Source organism: Cavia porcellus, unplaced genomic scaffold (assembly GCF_034190915.1).
Source record: "Cavia porcellus strain 051 isolate PalLab524CR breed Dunkin Hartley unplaced genomic scaffold, mCavPor4.1 scaffold_1, whole genome shotgun sequence".
Taxonomy (NCBI): domain Eukaryota; kingdom Metazoa; phylum Chordata; class Mammalia; order Rodentia; family Caviidae; genus Cavia; species Cavia porcellus.
Window position 1 is genome coordinate 221,244,162 of NW_026947484.1, and position 17,205 is coordinate 221,261,366.

The window sequence follows — 17,205 nt, forward strand, 5'->3', positions numbered from 1 at the left end:
AAGATACATAACCTACAGATGATAGTTTTGTTTTATTTCGTTTCATTTCTTTCTTTCTTTTTTTTTTTTTCTGAGACAGGGTCTCACTAAGTAGTCCACATTGGCCTTGAACTCACTTTGTAGCCCAAGCTAGCCTCAAACTCCCACTGATCCTCCTGCCTGCCAGCACATCCAGCTGATCATAATTAATTATATGTATAGGTAGCTGATTTTGTTGCTATTATGCATTCATTTGAAAGACCTATCTTTTACTTACTTACTTATCTGTAACATACAACAAAATTCAATTGAAATGTGTTTGTAAAAATTACTTTTCAGATGTCAGTCCTTTTGCACCTGGGGTCAGCTCTCGAAGTGATATTCATTGCCGGCATCAAGGTGTTAACATAACAGAAACTGGTCTTGAGGGACTTCTTTTTGGAATGCTAGATCGTGAGACAGATAGAAAATTATGTTCTGATATTCATGACACATTGGGCCATATGCTCTCATCACTGGCAGTAGAAAAACTTTCTCATTGGCTAATGCTTTGTAAGGATGTCCTGGCAGCATCTAGCGGTATGTATTTATGTTCTTAAAATAATGAAAACTGTTTTACTTCATTTGTTTGTTTGTTTGTGACAGGGTCTTGCTATGTAGTGCAGGCTGGCCTTGAACTCACTTATGTAACCCAGGCTGGCCTCTAACTCCTAATAATCCCTCTGCCTCAGCTTCCCAAGTGCTGGGATTACAGGTGTGCACCCCCACACCTGGCAACTGTTTTACTTTTGATGTATAGATGGAAATATGCATTTATATAAATTTAATTTTACATTTAAAAGTACTGATAATTTTTCATCTTTATATAGTAAATCCCTATAAAATATTAAGATTAAATTATATAATAAACCAGTAAGCTTCCTATATATTTTGGAAAATGTATTTCAAAATTTTTTGAAAGTTTAAACTATATTTTCATGTCTAAAAATCCCAGGCTACTCTGTAGTACAATATAATATGTAAAACTATTGGAATAGGTAAATGTAATTTACATGAAAATAATTTATGATTTTTGATTGTTTTAAAGAAAATCTTGCCATTTCTCTCTTTCTATAGAGTGAGAATTAGTGCTATTTCTAAAGCATAATTTTACTGTGAGATCTATAATTTTTCCAATTTTTATTGTAGATATGAGTACTGCGACTCCTTTAAGTAGTGGAAAAGATGAAGAATCTGAAAAGAAAGATGAAATGGATGATGACACCATGTTTACCACACTAGGCGAGGAAGATAAGTCCAAGCCTTTTGTGGCGCCTCGCTGGGCCACTCGAGTGTTTGCTGCTGACTGCCTGTGCCGAATCATCAATTTGTGTGAGAATGCAGACCAGGCTCACTTTGATCTGGCCATGGCACGTTCTGCTAAACTACGAAACCCTAAAAGTACATTTAAATCAGTACTTCTTTACTCCAAAATATTTTTATAGATTTTAGATATTTTAATGCTGTGTACTATGCTTTAGTATGTTCTAGTTTATTATAAATCACCTTGTCTTTTACCTTAATTTCTGTTCCCTTTACATACTATCCATTTGTATTTGGAAGAAAAGTTGAAGGTAACCCAAAGATATTTGTAAATAGAGAAAAAGATCTGTGTGTGTGTGTGTACTATATATATATATATATATATATATATATATGTATATATTATACATACACACACACATATATATTATTTGCCATAAGACTAACGGCAATAACTTACATTTCTTAGTACATTGTCTTACTTTTGATAGTTTTTTTGTAAAAGTAATGATAAAAATGTAAGGTATATAAATTAAATGAATTTCTGCAGTTTTCAGCCATTGAGATTGAAAATTCATGAATGCCATGACAAATAGCAAACTCTCACATTTCAGAAATCCTATTAGATATTTTGAAAAAATGAAAGTCATTTATTTTTATTTTATTTATTTATTTGTACTGGGGATCGAACTCACAGCCTCACGCTTGCCACTTATGCCACTGAGCAAAATCCCTGGCTCAAAAGTCATTTATTACTGAAACCAGTTATTACTTTTCATCTTTTAAACTTTTTATACCACATACCCTCTGCATTACATATTACGAAACTTACAAAAGAAGTCATTCAATACAATAAAGACCTTCGTTTTACAGTTAAGGAGACCCACGGAACCTGAGAGAGTAATCTAAGCGAGAGATTCCTTGTCTAGTCATCTCCATCACCCTGAAGACAAATTATATATGTATTGGCAAAACTGAAGTCTTACGAATTCAAAATGCCATTCCTGTTATTTTATTGTACATAAAAAGTAGCAGAACTTATAAATCAATTTTAAAAATAGCAAGTAAACTAGTATACAGCATTCAAAATGTGACTCTGAATAAAGGGTACTAGCAAAGCACAGTATGTCATGAATACAGTGTCTTTTTCCATAGTCATCATTTAGCAAATACTTACTGAGTCCTTTGCTATATATTGTGGATATAAAAGAAAGAATATAATCTATATATACCCTGGAACAACTTCTAGTCTAGGAAATAGGCAGACTTATGAGTTGAATAATTACAGTATGTCTCAATAGTGGTACAGTATTTTGGAAGCATTTAAAAAATGGCATTCCTGGCCGGGATTTAGTTCAGTGGTGTACATACCTGCCTGGCAAGCCTGAGGTTGTGAGTTCAATCACCAGTACCAAAAAATGATTGCATTCCTTTCCTAAGGAGCCATGGAAGACACTAGAGAAGAGGTTATTTTGAAGCTTGATTTTTTTCTTCCTTTGAGACAAAGTCATGCTATGTAGTTCAGGCTGACCTGGAACTCACTGTAACCCAGACTAACCTTAAACTTGTGGCAAACCTCTTGATTTAGCCTTCTGAGGGCTGGGATGACAGATACATGCAACCATAGCTGGCATGAAATTGGGGGAAAAGAAGGCAGAGAAAGGTTTTTTGGGTAGAGGACACTGGCTTTATCAGTCTTTCTATTGCTGTAACAAGTGACCACATATTTCCATTCAAAATGACACAAGTTTATTTTCCTATAGCACTTTAGGTGAGACGTCCAAAGTGTGACTGGGCTAGAATCAAGTTGTCAATTGCGCTGTTTATGTCTGGAGTTTTTATGGGCAGTTAATTTTCTTTCTTAAATGACTTCACCCTTATTATTTCTAAGTGCATGGATTTCTTTTTTATAAAAGATCAGCTAAGGTTTTGTCAATTTTATATAATCTTACAACTAACCAGCTTTTTGATTCATTGATTGTATTATAGTCTGTATTGCAATAATTTCTGTTCTGATCTTTAGAATTTCCTCTGTCATACAAGTTTTAGGCTTGACTTGCTCGTCTTTTTTCTAGAAGCTTGAATTTCATCACTAGGTTTATTTGACTTGCTCTGTTTTTATGATACTGGAATTCACTGCTATAAATTTCCCTTGTAGGACTGTTTTCATTGTATCCCGTAAGTTCTGGTATGTTTTATTGGCATTATCATGTATTTGTCTAATTTCTTCTTTAATTTCATCTGTGACCCATGGGCTGTTCAGGAGGGTGTTACTTGATTTTCATGTGTTTTTGAAGCTGTTGTGGTTTCTTTTCCGTTGATTTCAAATTTTATACACTAAAGTCTCATAGTATGCATGGGATTATTTCAGTAACCGCATTTACTTAGGCATGTTCTATGAACTAGTATATGATATGTTTTGTAAAATGTCTCATGTGCAGCTGATAAACGTGTGTTTTGATGTTGTAGTGGAACATCCCACATTTACTAAGGCATGTACTACTTAGTAGGCATCTACTAAGGCCATTAGTTCAAAAGTTTAGTTTTTTGTTGATTTTTTGTTTAGTTTATCTGTGTATTTCTGATAGTACAATAGTGAGGGACCCATTGCAGTCATAGTTGGGCTTATTTTGATTTTTCAGGTATGTTAATATTAATTTGTTTTACATTGTTAGATGCCCTGGTATTTGGTGCATATATATTTATGGTTGTTATGTTTTCCTCTGGGATTTTTTTCCATTTACAAGGATATAGTGACTTTCTTCGTCTCTTTTCATCAGACTTGCTTGAAATCTACTTTGTCTACAAATAGAACAGCTACCTCTGCTTTTTTCTGGATTCTGTCACATGGAATATTATTTTCTATCCTTTGACTTTCAGTCTGTGAATTTCTTTTTTAATTAAATGTGTTTCTTATATGCAGCATATTGTTGGATCTTGCTTCTTGATCCATTTTGCCAGTCTGTTTCGTTTAATCAGTGAGTTTAGACCATTTACATTGATGGTTATAACTGATATTTATTGACTTACCTTGTCATGTTATTTTCCTTGTTGGTTCTTCCCCTCCTCCCATTTAATTGCTTGCCTTGCCTGGTGGATTTATTCTGTTGGGGGTTCTCATGGAGTTTTAGTCCTTGTTAACTTTCTAGAATTGCCCTCAAATCATTTTGGAGTGCTAGTTTCATGGTCATGAATTTCTTCAGGTGCTTTTTGTCATGGAAGTATCTTATTTTGCCATCAATTTTGAAAGATTATTTTGTGGGTACATGAATCTTGGTTCGAGATTGTTTTCTTTTAGGACTCAAAATACTTTAACCTTTCCTTGACTTGAGGGTTTCTATAAGAAGTCTGCTGTGATTCTGATAGGCTTTAAAGTGATTTGTTTTTTTCTCTAACAGCTTTTAATATTCTGTTCATGTGAATTTCTGGAATTTCAACTATTACATGTTTGGTATAGTTTTATTTTCATCATGACTAATTGGAATTCTGTATACCTCACTTTAAATATGTACGTCACATTCTTTTTCCCTGCTTTCAAAGTTTTCTGCCATTGCTTCTGTGAACAAATTTTTTATGTTGTTTGTAGTATCTTCTGCCTTTTCATTGACACCGACTAATCTTATTTCTTCTTTGCATCATATAGCAGCTGCTGGATTGATTTTATTTTTGTAGTCACTTGCTATTTTTAAAAAATATTTGTTTTCATGATTGCTATCCTGTTTTCTAGATCTGATAGTCTGTTCTCACAATGGCTCATTCTGCTGCTTGTATTGTCTTTCATTATGGTCACCCTCTGCATGGTCATCTGAAAAATTATTTCTGATTTTATTTTTTTCTAGAGCTTCATTCATCTGCTTTGTTACTTCCACTGTTATCACTACAGAGAATTGAGGTGGGTTCTTTCAAATTGTTCCACCTCCTGTCTCCTGGGTTTGTTTTCCTCTGGTAAGCTGGAATTTTCTGTATTTTGCTTAAGTGTCTTTTCATTTTCTTTTCTTTCTTTTTTTTTTTTTTTAACTCCTAGGTCATCATTGTAAATTGCTCCTAGTAAGTAGCTTTATTGCTAGTGTTTAGAACCTTTACAAAGTGACTGCTTTTCAGAGATAGCTTCCAGATATATCTGGCTTTTCAGTTTTGAGTCTGTTTCAAGATTCTACCTTTTCAACTTATTGAGAATGAGAATTTGCTACCTATTTGGCCTAGTCCCTACTTCTTTGGCATTGGCCTGTAGCATTTTTTATGACACTTAGACTCAGACTTGGCATGTCAGGAAGAACAACTGATTAGAACTATTATGTCATGGTGGTTAAAGTAGTTCAATTAGTAATAAAATAGCCTGAAACACAGTCTAAAAAGATGACAGACTGTGGTAACTATTAATTTGCTATGTGAACTATATTTAGTTATATAACAAAATTTAAAACTAGAAAATTATATACATTAACCATACCCTCAAAAGAGAAGATTTAAATGGGATAGGGGAAAGAGAATAGAGAAACAGAAGAAGAGGAAGAGATTAGACACAAGGTTAGAAGATTACTCAAACTGGGAAATTGATGAAGAAGATGGGAGGGAAAGAGAAGAAGAAATAAAAACAAGAACAGAGGGGCTGGGAATTTAGCTCAGTGGTTTAAATGCTTGCTTGGCAAGGGCGAGCTCATGAGTTCAATCTCCAGTACTAAAAAACAAAAAAAAAACAAGAACAGAGAAGAACAACCACAAAATTAGAGACAACACTGACAATTCATAAAAACAAGAACAAACAATTAAGGAAAACAAAAACAAAAGCGAAGAAAAAAAGAAATTAAAAAAAGGAAATAAGAAAAAACTGTGCACTCCAAGCGATGTCTACTGTCACTGGTAAACAAAGTAAGATGGCAGTGTCTGGAGCCAGGCTGATTAGTCCCAGAAAGCCAGCTTTAGATGTATGGCGGAGTGGTAGATAATCCCTGCAAGCCTGCATCTTTAGTTCCACTGAAATTCTGGCTGATTTCTGACTGTGAGGCTAGAACCTGATTTGTTCAGCCTGTAACACTCTGTCTGTCCTCCTGACTAGGACTTGGCTTCAGCCTGCTTGTATTCGGCTCCTCAACCTCTTGCTGACTTGAATTTGGTTCCACCTCACCATGATACCAGGAGCCGCAGATGAAGCCAGCTTGCTACTGAGTTCCAAACTCAGTTGGCCCCTCTCTAACTGCCCTCTCCTGGGGGATATCTGAACCTAAATAACTCACCTGTTACACGGCAGTTTACTGTGTTCACTGCTGCATTCCACATTTGCATTTCTATATGGAGGCCTCTGAGGTCACCAATAGTCATTTTATCTGCACTAGAACTACCTCTCCCTCTGGGCTCAAGGAGAAAGTGCTGCTTGATACCTCGTCTTTGTTGAGATCTCTCTCTTCACTTTCCCTTGGGTTTCAATTCCTGCTTCAGATCCTTGCTGGATCCCAGTGACTCACCTCCCTCTTTCTTCTCTTCCTCATGTTGCTGTTTTCCAGCATCTGAACACCAAATCTCAGAGAGGCTGTTTCTTTGCTGTTCACCAGGTGCTCTGCTTTTAAGGACTCACATGGTTAAGAGTGGCCCAATTGTAATGTAATCCCCATGTCAGGGTCTATGACCTTAATCTTATCTGGAAAGTCCCTTTTTCCATGAAAAGACACAAATTCACATATTAGGGACTAGCACGCGGACATCATTAAGCCATGTTGATTTATCCACAAGGAAAGGGAATAAGAGAATGTGTATTGTCTGAATCATAAGTTTGCTACCTTTAAGGAATGGGCATAATCATTAGAATGGCTTTATTTCTTAACTGTTTTCTCACTGTTTTGTCTTTTTGTCCTTTTATGTGATATATTTGAGATCTTTCTATGTTTTCCATTTACACATTGATAATGTTTTATTCTTTTCTGCTTCCATAGTGGATCTTGAGTTGGCTGGTATCCTATTAGTGTCCTTGTAACTTTTATGCATTTTTCCCATGCCCCTTATATCATATTCATGTCATACTTTAAGATGTTCTATTTTTATTCAGTGGTAACCATGATTTTTTTTGCATTCTGTTGATACCAAATAATTTTCTAAATCTTATCCCAGTTTTTATAGAAAATTGCTTTCAGAGTTTAGTACTTTCTCTGAATTTAGGATCTACCTTTTCCCTGGTTATGTTTTCTTCATAGGCTTACTTGTTAACATATCCTTGAAAGAAGAGCTTGCTCTTCCTATCTGGAGTTTGCTCACAGTGTGATCCGGTGTGTGGCTGGATTGTCATGTCTCTGTCTTTGCTTACTGAGCGCTTGAGTACTTCATAGCTGTAGCTGGATGGTAACCTGATCTTATAGTGTCCAATAAAATCCCGTGTTGGTTGTGCTTTCTTCTGGGGAACCAAAACAGGACCCATTCTAATTCTGAACAGTCACGGCAGAGTCCATATAAAAGTTGACCCAGTGCATGTGCTCTCCAGGTTCTTTTTGTAGCTTCCTTATCTACGGTCTTGTCCTCCTCTCTGCTGCACTTTAGCTATAGGGAATTACGACTTCATAAATGTAATAAACCTCTCCCCACTAATTGTTTCCATGTTTCTGATCTTCGTCCTAATCCTTCTTCCCATTCTCATGTTTGGGAGTTCATCTTCTTGGATTTTAGATAAAAGCTACATCAATTTGAGGAAGGAGTGAAAACAGGTAGGGAAAGCATTTGAAGGAGAATTAGGGTTTGATCATTGTAGACTTTGTGAATGAGGTCACAGAGAGTACATGAGGAATAATAAGTCTTTTTACTTACTTTTAGGTTGGTATGATATGACTAGATCCTTTTTAATCCATTTCTTTCTGTCTTGGAAATTCTGGCAGTGATCTGTGATTTATTTTTTTTTAATTTGTTGGTGTTTTTGCCTCTCTTGTCTGGGGAAACATTGTAGGCTTCTAGCCAGATGTTTGCTCTTCTCTTGCTGTCCTCTTCCAAGCAAAGATACACTTTTTTAAAATAGTGGCTTCTAAAATTGGTGTTTTAGGTAGGCATCTGAAAAAAAAAAACAAAACAGGATACATGCTTGTAATCTTACAACAATAACAATGCAAATCTATGTAGCTTCCAGCAGAACTTGAGAGTACTTAAACTTGAGAAATTCCTTGTAATTTAATTTTTATTGGTACATGTTAGCAGTACATACTGATTAAATTCCTTTTGGGAAGTTGGGCCATATACATAAAGCTGATAAATTCTTTAGATGATTGTTATTACTACAAGTTCACTGATCTTTAGTATCTAATCTCTTTTAATCTTATCTATATATTTTTCATTTGTAGTTTCATTTCTCCATTATGTTCATGTTCTTCTTTTCTTTTTTGAACATAGGAAACTATTCATAGTGACTGTTTTAAAGACTGTCTGATAATTCTGTTATTGCTTTCATTTTTTCAGTCCTGTTTCTGCTTATTGACTCAGTCTCTGTCTCTCTCTCTCTGTGTGTGTGTGTGTGTGTGTGTGTGTGTTATGTTTCCCTACAGTTTTGCCTTCTTGGTAATATTTATTAGATATCAGACACGGAAATTTTTTGGTTTTTGTTTTTTTGGGGTTTTTTGCGGTATTGGGGATTGAACTCATGACCTTGTGCTTGCCACTGAGCTAAATTCCCAGTTCGAAGACACTGGAAATTTTATATTTCTGCTGAATTCTGCCATATTTCTTTAAATAGTAATGGACTTTGTTCTGGAATAAAGTTAAAAAGTCTTGTTCTGACTTTTATTTTTCTAGGGATAGGCAGAAATCTTAAAGTCCGAATCCATCCAATAAAGTTTTTTTTTTTTTTTTTTTGTCTTTTTTGTTTTTACCGGTACCAGGGATCGAACTCACGACTGCCTGCTTGCAAGGCAGGCACTTATGCTGCTGAGCTAAATCCCCAGCCCCCATCCAATAAAGTTTTATTGGAGAACAGCATATTTATTTCTGTACATATTGTCTATGGCTGCTTTTTTACTGTAAGGTCAGAGTTGAGAAGTTGTGATAAAGGTGATATTATCCATAAAACCCAGAACATTTACTACTTGGTCCTTTATAGTAAAAGTCTTCTAAACCCTGTTCTAAAAGAATTACAAACTCATTTGGGAAAAGTTATGCCAATCAAGCATTTTTCTTCTGATGGCATTGTAAATCTTCTAGTCACCTATGTTAATTTTACTGTGTAAGAGCTGACTCTTTATAGATTTTTGCAGCCTATAGCCTGCCTTTTCTTCTTTTTTTTTGAGGATGCCACATATAAACTATAAATTATATAATGTAGTTAATACATATAAACAGCACAACTTTAAAAAAATTTTATTATAATACTGAGAAAAGAAAAAACTCAGGCTATAGGTTGGACACAACATGAATGGGAGTTTTCCTGAAAAAATGTTTGTTTTTTTTGGAGACATGGATCATAAGTGCTTATAACAGAAATGTACTTTATATTTCTTATGTAATAACACTAATTTTTTGAAAAGCTTTCCCTTTTGCTTCTATTTTTATTTTTAGATGACCTCTTAGTACTTCATCTCTCTGACCTGATTCGTATGGCATTCATGGCTGCAACTGATCATAGCAACCAGCTGCGGATGGCTGGGCTCCAGGCTCTCGAAGACATTATCAAGAAATTTGCCTCTGTGCCTGAGCCAGAATTTCCAGGTCATGTGATTCTGGAGCAGTATCAAGCTAACGTGAGATTTTCTATTTTTTTTTTTAGAAACTTAAAAATCAGTCTTTTGAGGGACCATTTAAGGAGTGAAGACTCCTTGGAGGAATGCATTTGGAACTGTAGTTTATTTTTTCATGTGGGATGCATATTTTCCATAGTCTGTTTCATAGTTTCAGTTAGCCTACATGAGAAGAAGTAATGGTGTCAGGCTGGTGTCACTCTTTTTAAATTGTGATAACATATCAGTGGTAAGCCTAAAATAGAAATTCCAGCCTCGTTTTCCAGTCTTGTGTTTAGATATTTAGCCATACCATTTAAAAGATAAAAGGAACATTCAGAGGAGTGTTCTGGATTTGCTGCCACTGTTTTTATGTGCCAAGACTTGATAAGCAGTTTTAGAAATAAAAAGCAGTGTCTTCTTGTATACTGAACAATAAGTTAACTCTAAGTAACAGCTGCTAAAATTATTACTAAAAGAATTGGGTTCTTTGGAAGAAATTTTATTTCATTCTAAACAGAGATAAACTTGTTTTGCCTGAGCTTTATATCCTTATTTATCAGAGGAGGCACAGTAATCCTAGCAATGAAGGGTTGTTTGAAGGTTAAAAAATACTACATTAAGGGACTGGGGATTTAGCTCAGCAGCATAAGCACCTGCCTTGTAAGCAGGTGGTCCTGAGTTTGATCCCGGGTACCGATAAAAAAAAAAAAATACAATAGCAAGTAAAGTAAAAATACCTTTTCCATGTCATTGTGCTAAACCAATGATAGTGAACCTATGGCATGTGTGTGGTTTTCCTTGTAAGATGAAAGACGTTAATGTGTGAATTGTTTTTTCTAAACCAAAACCTCATTATTCAGCTTAATTTCATTATTGGCACTGTGATAAATATGTGGGTTTTGATATTATGACCTGGAATGCAAAGAAAAATGGTATGGTTGAGCTTATTAAAACTAAAAAGAGATAAAGGAAAGATAATAAAGAGCAAAGCAAAAGAGATGTGTTTTGCATGCTTTCATCCCCCAAAACACAAGAGGCTTTATGTTTGCTACTTATCTCTAAAAATCAAGTGTTTAATTCATTTTTTCAGGTGGGAGCTGCTCTAAGACCAGCTTTCTCACAAGATACACCATCAGATATAATAGCAAAAGCTTGCCAGGTAAGAAGAAAAATGAGATTTTTCTATAGTTGTTTTCTATAAATTCATGCATACTTAGTATTTTACTGCAATAAAGGAGAGAAAAGTCAGTTCATTTTTATTTTTGTCCTGGGAATACAGTAGTGGCAGTTTCAGTTTTGATTCTAGATGAAATAGTAACTGTTAATTATGTCCCTTGTCATAACTAAGGACATAACTTTGACATACAGAGTTCTTATCCAAAAATGAAAATTATAACAGGGATAAAAAAGATAACCAAATCTATAATTAGTATCTAAAGAATAATAATGATAATTTAGTTAATAAACATTATTTTGATCATAGGTTATGAAAATTCTTCAAATTTTTAGTTACTAAATTATCCTAAAAAGAATTTCACATGAAGAAATTATATTGCAAAATTAATCCCAGTACATACTCTCATTTTATCTTCAGAGATACTTCCAAAATACTTGTTCTACACCCTCTTTTTCGTATGTCGCATCTTGAAGGATTCATGCATTAAGATCTAATCTTTCAGCAAACCAGATTGTTTACCTGCTTACCTACCAACAGAAGAGAAACTGCTGTCTGCTTCGCAGTTCTTTGGAGTATAGGGCTGTAGCTGCATCGTTTCTGCTTTGAATTCACCTGTAAACTTCATGCAGCCTCTGTACAGCTAAGGTTTTCCTCTCTGCAGTAATACATTCAAAATCATGACTATTCCCTCTGGCTGAATGAGTTTGCTGCTGCTTTCTCTTGTGGTACTTTTCTGAAGCCTGTTGTCCTAATGATGGCCTTCAGAGGAATAACTTTCCACCAACAGCAGACCAGAGAGAAAAGAGAACTCAGGGATAGGTCTCTGAATGAGGTACAAATACAGGGTTAGAGTAGGTAATCTGGTTTGGGATATTGATGCAAAACATCAAAAAGCCATTAAGGGCTAGATATGCTGCACTCAGGAAGTTGAGGCAGGAGGATCAAGAGTTCACAGCCACCCTCGGTCTAATAGTGAAGTCTTGTCTAGAATGAACCCTCACCCCCCAAAATCACAGTGATACATAAATATATCATGGTGATGTTTCAGAGCATAGTATTTTAAGGAGACAAAACTTCTTACTAACCTGAAAATTAAAAAAGCAAAGACTATTTTAGTTCCACCTTGAAATGAGTAATATGACAATTTTCTGTCATTGAATTTGCCTTAAATTTCTTTCTTTTGTGTTTTAACTGCTTATCTTTCTTCTTTTCCAGTGGCACACTTAAATTATGACCTCTTCTATTGCAGGAGATTTAGTAGTTTTGAAATAGATAGGAAAGAGATTGGCAAGTTCCTATCCTTAAGAGAAAGTAAGGAGTTGGCTTACATGGTATCACAGCCTATTTGCAGGAATAACAGCACCTTGAGTCCTTAAAATCAGAGAAACTCGTAAATTACAGAGCAAACCCCCAAATATAACACAATCGGGGACATTAACCAGTGGATTAGTAAAAAAGTAATTTAAAAGCCAGATGTGGTGGCACACACGTGTAATTCCAGCACTTGAGAGGCTGAAGCAGAATGATTGCCAAGTCCAAGCTCAGACTGGGCTACATAGTGGGGTCAAGCCAGCCTAAATGGTACAGCAGACTATTTGTCTTTGTCTGTCTCCCAGACAAAAACAACGCATACGCGCACACACACACACACACACACACACACACACACACACAAACACACATCATTTAAAACAGGTTTAGAATATATATATATATATATATATATATATACATTCTAATATGTATATATATGGATCCTTATTTCATTTCAGTGTAAAATTTATAAATGTACATTCATTCACCAGTCTTTTAATGTGGGACCAAGATCTTTTCTCTGAATATGATTTTGCTGAGTTAGTGCTACTTTATCTTCATAAACCAAATCCATAATGCATTCATTATCTGCATTCCCCAGTTATTGGTTCTATGAATTAGAGAAACTAATTTAGATTTTTGCAAAGAACATGTAGTGCAGTCATTACAGTTCTCTGAACTTTTACTGTTTTTTTACCAAATTTTACACATTATTTCTCATATTTAATATCTTCTCACTTTAAATTTATTATATTTTGCTATCTGTCCTTAATTGCTGTGTCTCCTCAATTTATAACCATTTTAAAAGCCCTTATTTTATTAAATTTAGTTTTGAGTGTTTTGAAAATCAGGTTTTAAGATGATAAAAATTATTTATATAAATATTCTTAACTTTTAAATCTTAAATATATAATATCACAAGTCTGTTAGCCATGATGTAAATCTCAAATGCTTTAAAAATGAAAAGCTTTTTTTTACAATTTTTTTGGAAGCAAAACCTGAACTGGCTTTGACATGAAGCTACATGAGATTTTGGTATTAGTCTCTAGAGTGATTCATACTGTTTTATTGCAGAAGTATCTATGTGTTAGTTAGGAATGGTGCCACATGCTTCTCTAGGTGTAGACCTTAAGAAGGTTCATGGATAGTGTTACCCTTTACCCAGTAGTAGTGAATTATGAAACACAACTTGGCCCAAGGATTTCTGATGAGATAGTGAAGGCTTGTAATTACTGTTGATGCAGTTGGTGTAATCAGAGAAGCCAATTCTTTCTTCTTGAAATTCTACTTTTGGTTCCATTATCATTACACTTGCCTGGCTTTTTAGTTGTTTTCTTTTTAATTTCTTTGTGCTAGTTCTGCTTGTCCCTTAAGTATAACTGTTTTCCCTGTGGTTTTCTTCTTCTTTTTTAAACTATCCTTAAGAAATTTACCTAGGGGCTGGGGATTTAGCTCAGCCGCATAAGCACCTGCCTTGCAAGCAGGCAGTCATGATTCGATCCCCGGTAATGATAAAAAGGAAAAAGACCAAAAAAAAAAAAAAAAAGAAAGAAAGAAATTTACTTAGTAAATATTACTTTACTTATTACCAATGTGTAGAAATTTCTTAAAAAATTTTTTCTTTTGTACTGGGGATCAAACTCACAGCCTCATGCTTGCCAGGTAGGCACTTATGCTACTGAGCTTAAGTTTCTGGTGATATTTCTAAATTTATGTGGTTACTCTAAACTTTCTCCTGAATTCAGGCCTACATTCAGTTTCCAACTGACTTCTGAATAGCAATTTTTTCACAAGTCTCTTGGGGTACTTAGAATTCAGCATTTAAAAATGTTCAGAAACAAAATCATTCTTTCTAATCTCATCTCTACTAAATTATCTTGTTTCCTTCTATTGGCTCTCTTAAACAATGTGTCATTTTCTTTCCATTCATGCAAATTAGAAATTTATTTTGAGATGTGGTCATACTATGTAGCTCAGGCTGGCCTCAAATTCCCTGTGTAGTCCAAGATGCTCTGGAACTCATGGCAGTCCTGCTTAGCCTCTGCAGTGCTGGCATTGCAGGCGTGCACTATCATGCCTGGCTAAATTAGAAACTTTGATAATCAAAAATTGAAAATCAGAATAATTTTTGATTGTTCTTTTTCCAACTTTCTTCCCCTACCCACTAAAAATATCTAATTAGTTTCCATATATTGCAATTTCTCCTCCAAATTTCTGTCTGATGGCTCTCCTTTTTCATTCCATTCCATTTGCAGATCTGTTTTATCTTGTTACATAGTACTATATTGTAATATTGTAACAATTAAGTACATTGTTTATTGTCTATGCAGTACTGCAGTGATTTTCCTAAAGCACAGTTCTAGTAGTAACATGCCCCTGCCCTGAAGCCATGGAAACTCGGAATTGTCTGCAAAATAAGTGAATTCATTTTACATGACGTTTAAATTCTATCATCTCTGATTTCAATTAGCTTTCCTAATTGGTGTTTCTTCCTCATGTAAGTCTCTTGTCTATAAACACAAACCTTCCTGATACGTAAACATTCCCATTTTTTTCTGTTAGAATTGATTGCTTTGTTGTCTGTTTTTAAGGGTAGTATCACATGGTGTAATGTTCCCACATGTTCATTCAATTTGTATTTTCTTACTTTAGGGGAAGAATTTGATACTTTTCCTTTTCAACTCTTTCATAATATATAGCATAACACTGTCCAGGGTAAGCAGAAATTACATTGAATTATAGAATTATTCGTGACAGTTACTTTGGATAGAAAATCATTTCTGTTAAAATTTTTTGTTAGATGGTAGAGACATGATAAGTAAATATTGTTTTTACATACAAATACAATAAAATCTATATTTGCTGTTGACTTATTACAAAAACTAAAGCATAGCATTAATCTTTTTTGTTGTTGTTCCTTAGTTTTGTGAGTTTCCCTTAAGAAACAGAATCAGTTTATTACATTCTCTTGATTGTAACTGGTGTTTGTTTTGTTTTTGGTCTTTTTGAGACAGAGTCTCACCGTTCTTCTGTTCAGGCTGACCGTAGAACTCACTTTGTAGTGCAGGCTGGCCTCTAACTGCTGTGATACTGTCTCAGCCTCCTAAGTGCTGGGATTACAGGGATGCACCACCTTGCCTGGCTAATGGTAACTTTTTTACACACAGACATTTTAAAATTTTAATTGTGTAGGTGTGCAGTACGTGGATTGGAAGTGGAGTTGTCAGTGACCTCAATGATCTCCGCCGAGTACACAATTTGCTTGTTTCTTCTCTGGACAAAGTTCAAGCTGGAAAAGGATCTTCCAGTCAACTGTACCGAGAGAGCGCCACAACCATGGAGAAACTGGCTGTTCTCAAAGCATGGGCAGAGGTAACCATAGCCTATTGTTGTTGAACCCTTTTTCTCTCCATCAGAAAATGTTCTACCCCTATTGGTAAAAAATGTTTTGCTTTTTAAAAGCTGACTTTTGATATGGAGTGCTTTTTGAGGATCTGTTGATCAAATTTTTAAAAAACTTCTGTATTGAAGGGCTCTCCTTATTTATTTATTTTGTGGTACAGGGAATCAAACTCTGGACTTTACACTTCTCAGGCAGGTGCTTGTGCCACTGAGCTACATCCCCAGCCTGAAGGTTCTCCTTATTTAATATTGAGAGAGCAAAGAAAACACAACAATATAAAGAGCAGAAAATATTTTATGCTAAGAATCTTTTACTCTGGATAAATTTCAAGAAACTTGCCACCTGCACGTCTGTGTATTTGTTGTCTTTAATAGCTGGCTTTATCTCTCATTCCCAGTGCATTCATTCTGTCTTTCTCCCCACCACCCACTGTAAATATAGTAAGATAGTTTTAAATTCACTTTTTAACATTCCTTTTGAAGCTGCTTTTGAATTATCACCATCTGTGTTCCAGAACTTCAGATGACTTGATTCCCTCGTTCACCAGCCCCACTCATTCTCACTCTCTAGTTTTGTGGTATCAGCAAGCTGTGACCACTGAATAGGCATTTGCTGATTCAAAGTTTATAGCAACAAAGGAGATATAGTGCAGATAAAGAACCTCTGTGATTTAGGGAGGTACAAGGGTAAGGTTATTTTTCTTTCACAAAAAGAAAGAAAAGAAAAAGAGAGAAAATGAAGAGCTCAATAAGATAGCATGGAAATTAAGGGTCTGAGATATAGCTCAGTGGTATAAGCACCTGCCTGGCAGGCACAAGGTCCTGAGTTCCATCTCTGATAGCCTCCTCCCCCAAAAAAGATATTGAAATTGGTTTTCTTTCTGATTTTTAGACTGCAGATCAAACTGTTTCAAATAGACTGTCTTGGAGGGGTATCTCTATTGTATTATTCTGCCATTTTGAGTTTAAGCAAGTAAAATTGTACATTTTGCTAATATTGATAAAATAATCATTCTTACTGGTAAAATTTTAGACTTTCAAATTAATGTAAGTTTCCAATTTTATGTAGAAAGTAGAATAAGAAAAAGATATAACTACTTTTATTATCTCACTTTGAAATTAATAAAATTTTTAAAATTTCCTTTTATCTCCTTTTCTTGTCTTGAAATTAAATTGTAGCTGATTTATTGTGTAACTCAAAATTGTCCTTAATTCTACAAACTTAATTAATTTCTCCAAGTGCAGAGACTGTCATGTGTTTTGTTGAATATTTAAGATATTTTTTCATGTAATTGTCTGTTCACTGGCATAATGTGCTTGATTCCTTACTGTTAGAAACCTTGGCACAGT

At 34.8% G+C, this 17,205-nt stretch overlaps 1 protein-coding gene across 2 annotated transcripts in view; it reads left to right on the top strand.

Annotated features, from left to right (window-relative positions):
• Heatr5b (HEAT repeat containing 5B) overlaps positions 1-17,205 on the top strand; it is a 95,135-nt gene that overhangs the window by 43,384 nt on the left and 34,546 nt on the right. For both annotated transcript variants that reach the window (XM_063229724.1, XM_063229720.1), the window contains exons 23-27: positions 319-558; positions 1,168-1,419; positions 9,802-9,983; positions 11,053-11,121; positions 15,646-15,825. In XM_063229724.1, coding sequence (XP_063085794.1) covers positions 319-558; positions 1,168-1,419; positions 9,802-9,983; positions 11,053-11,121; positions 15,646-15,825 — 923 coding nt within the window. The remainder of the gene's footprint in view (positions 1-318; positions 559-1,167; positions 1,420-9,801; positions 9,984-11,052; positions 11,122-15,645; positions 15,826-17,205) is intronic.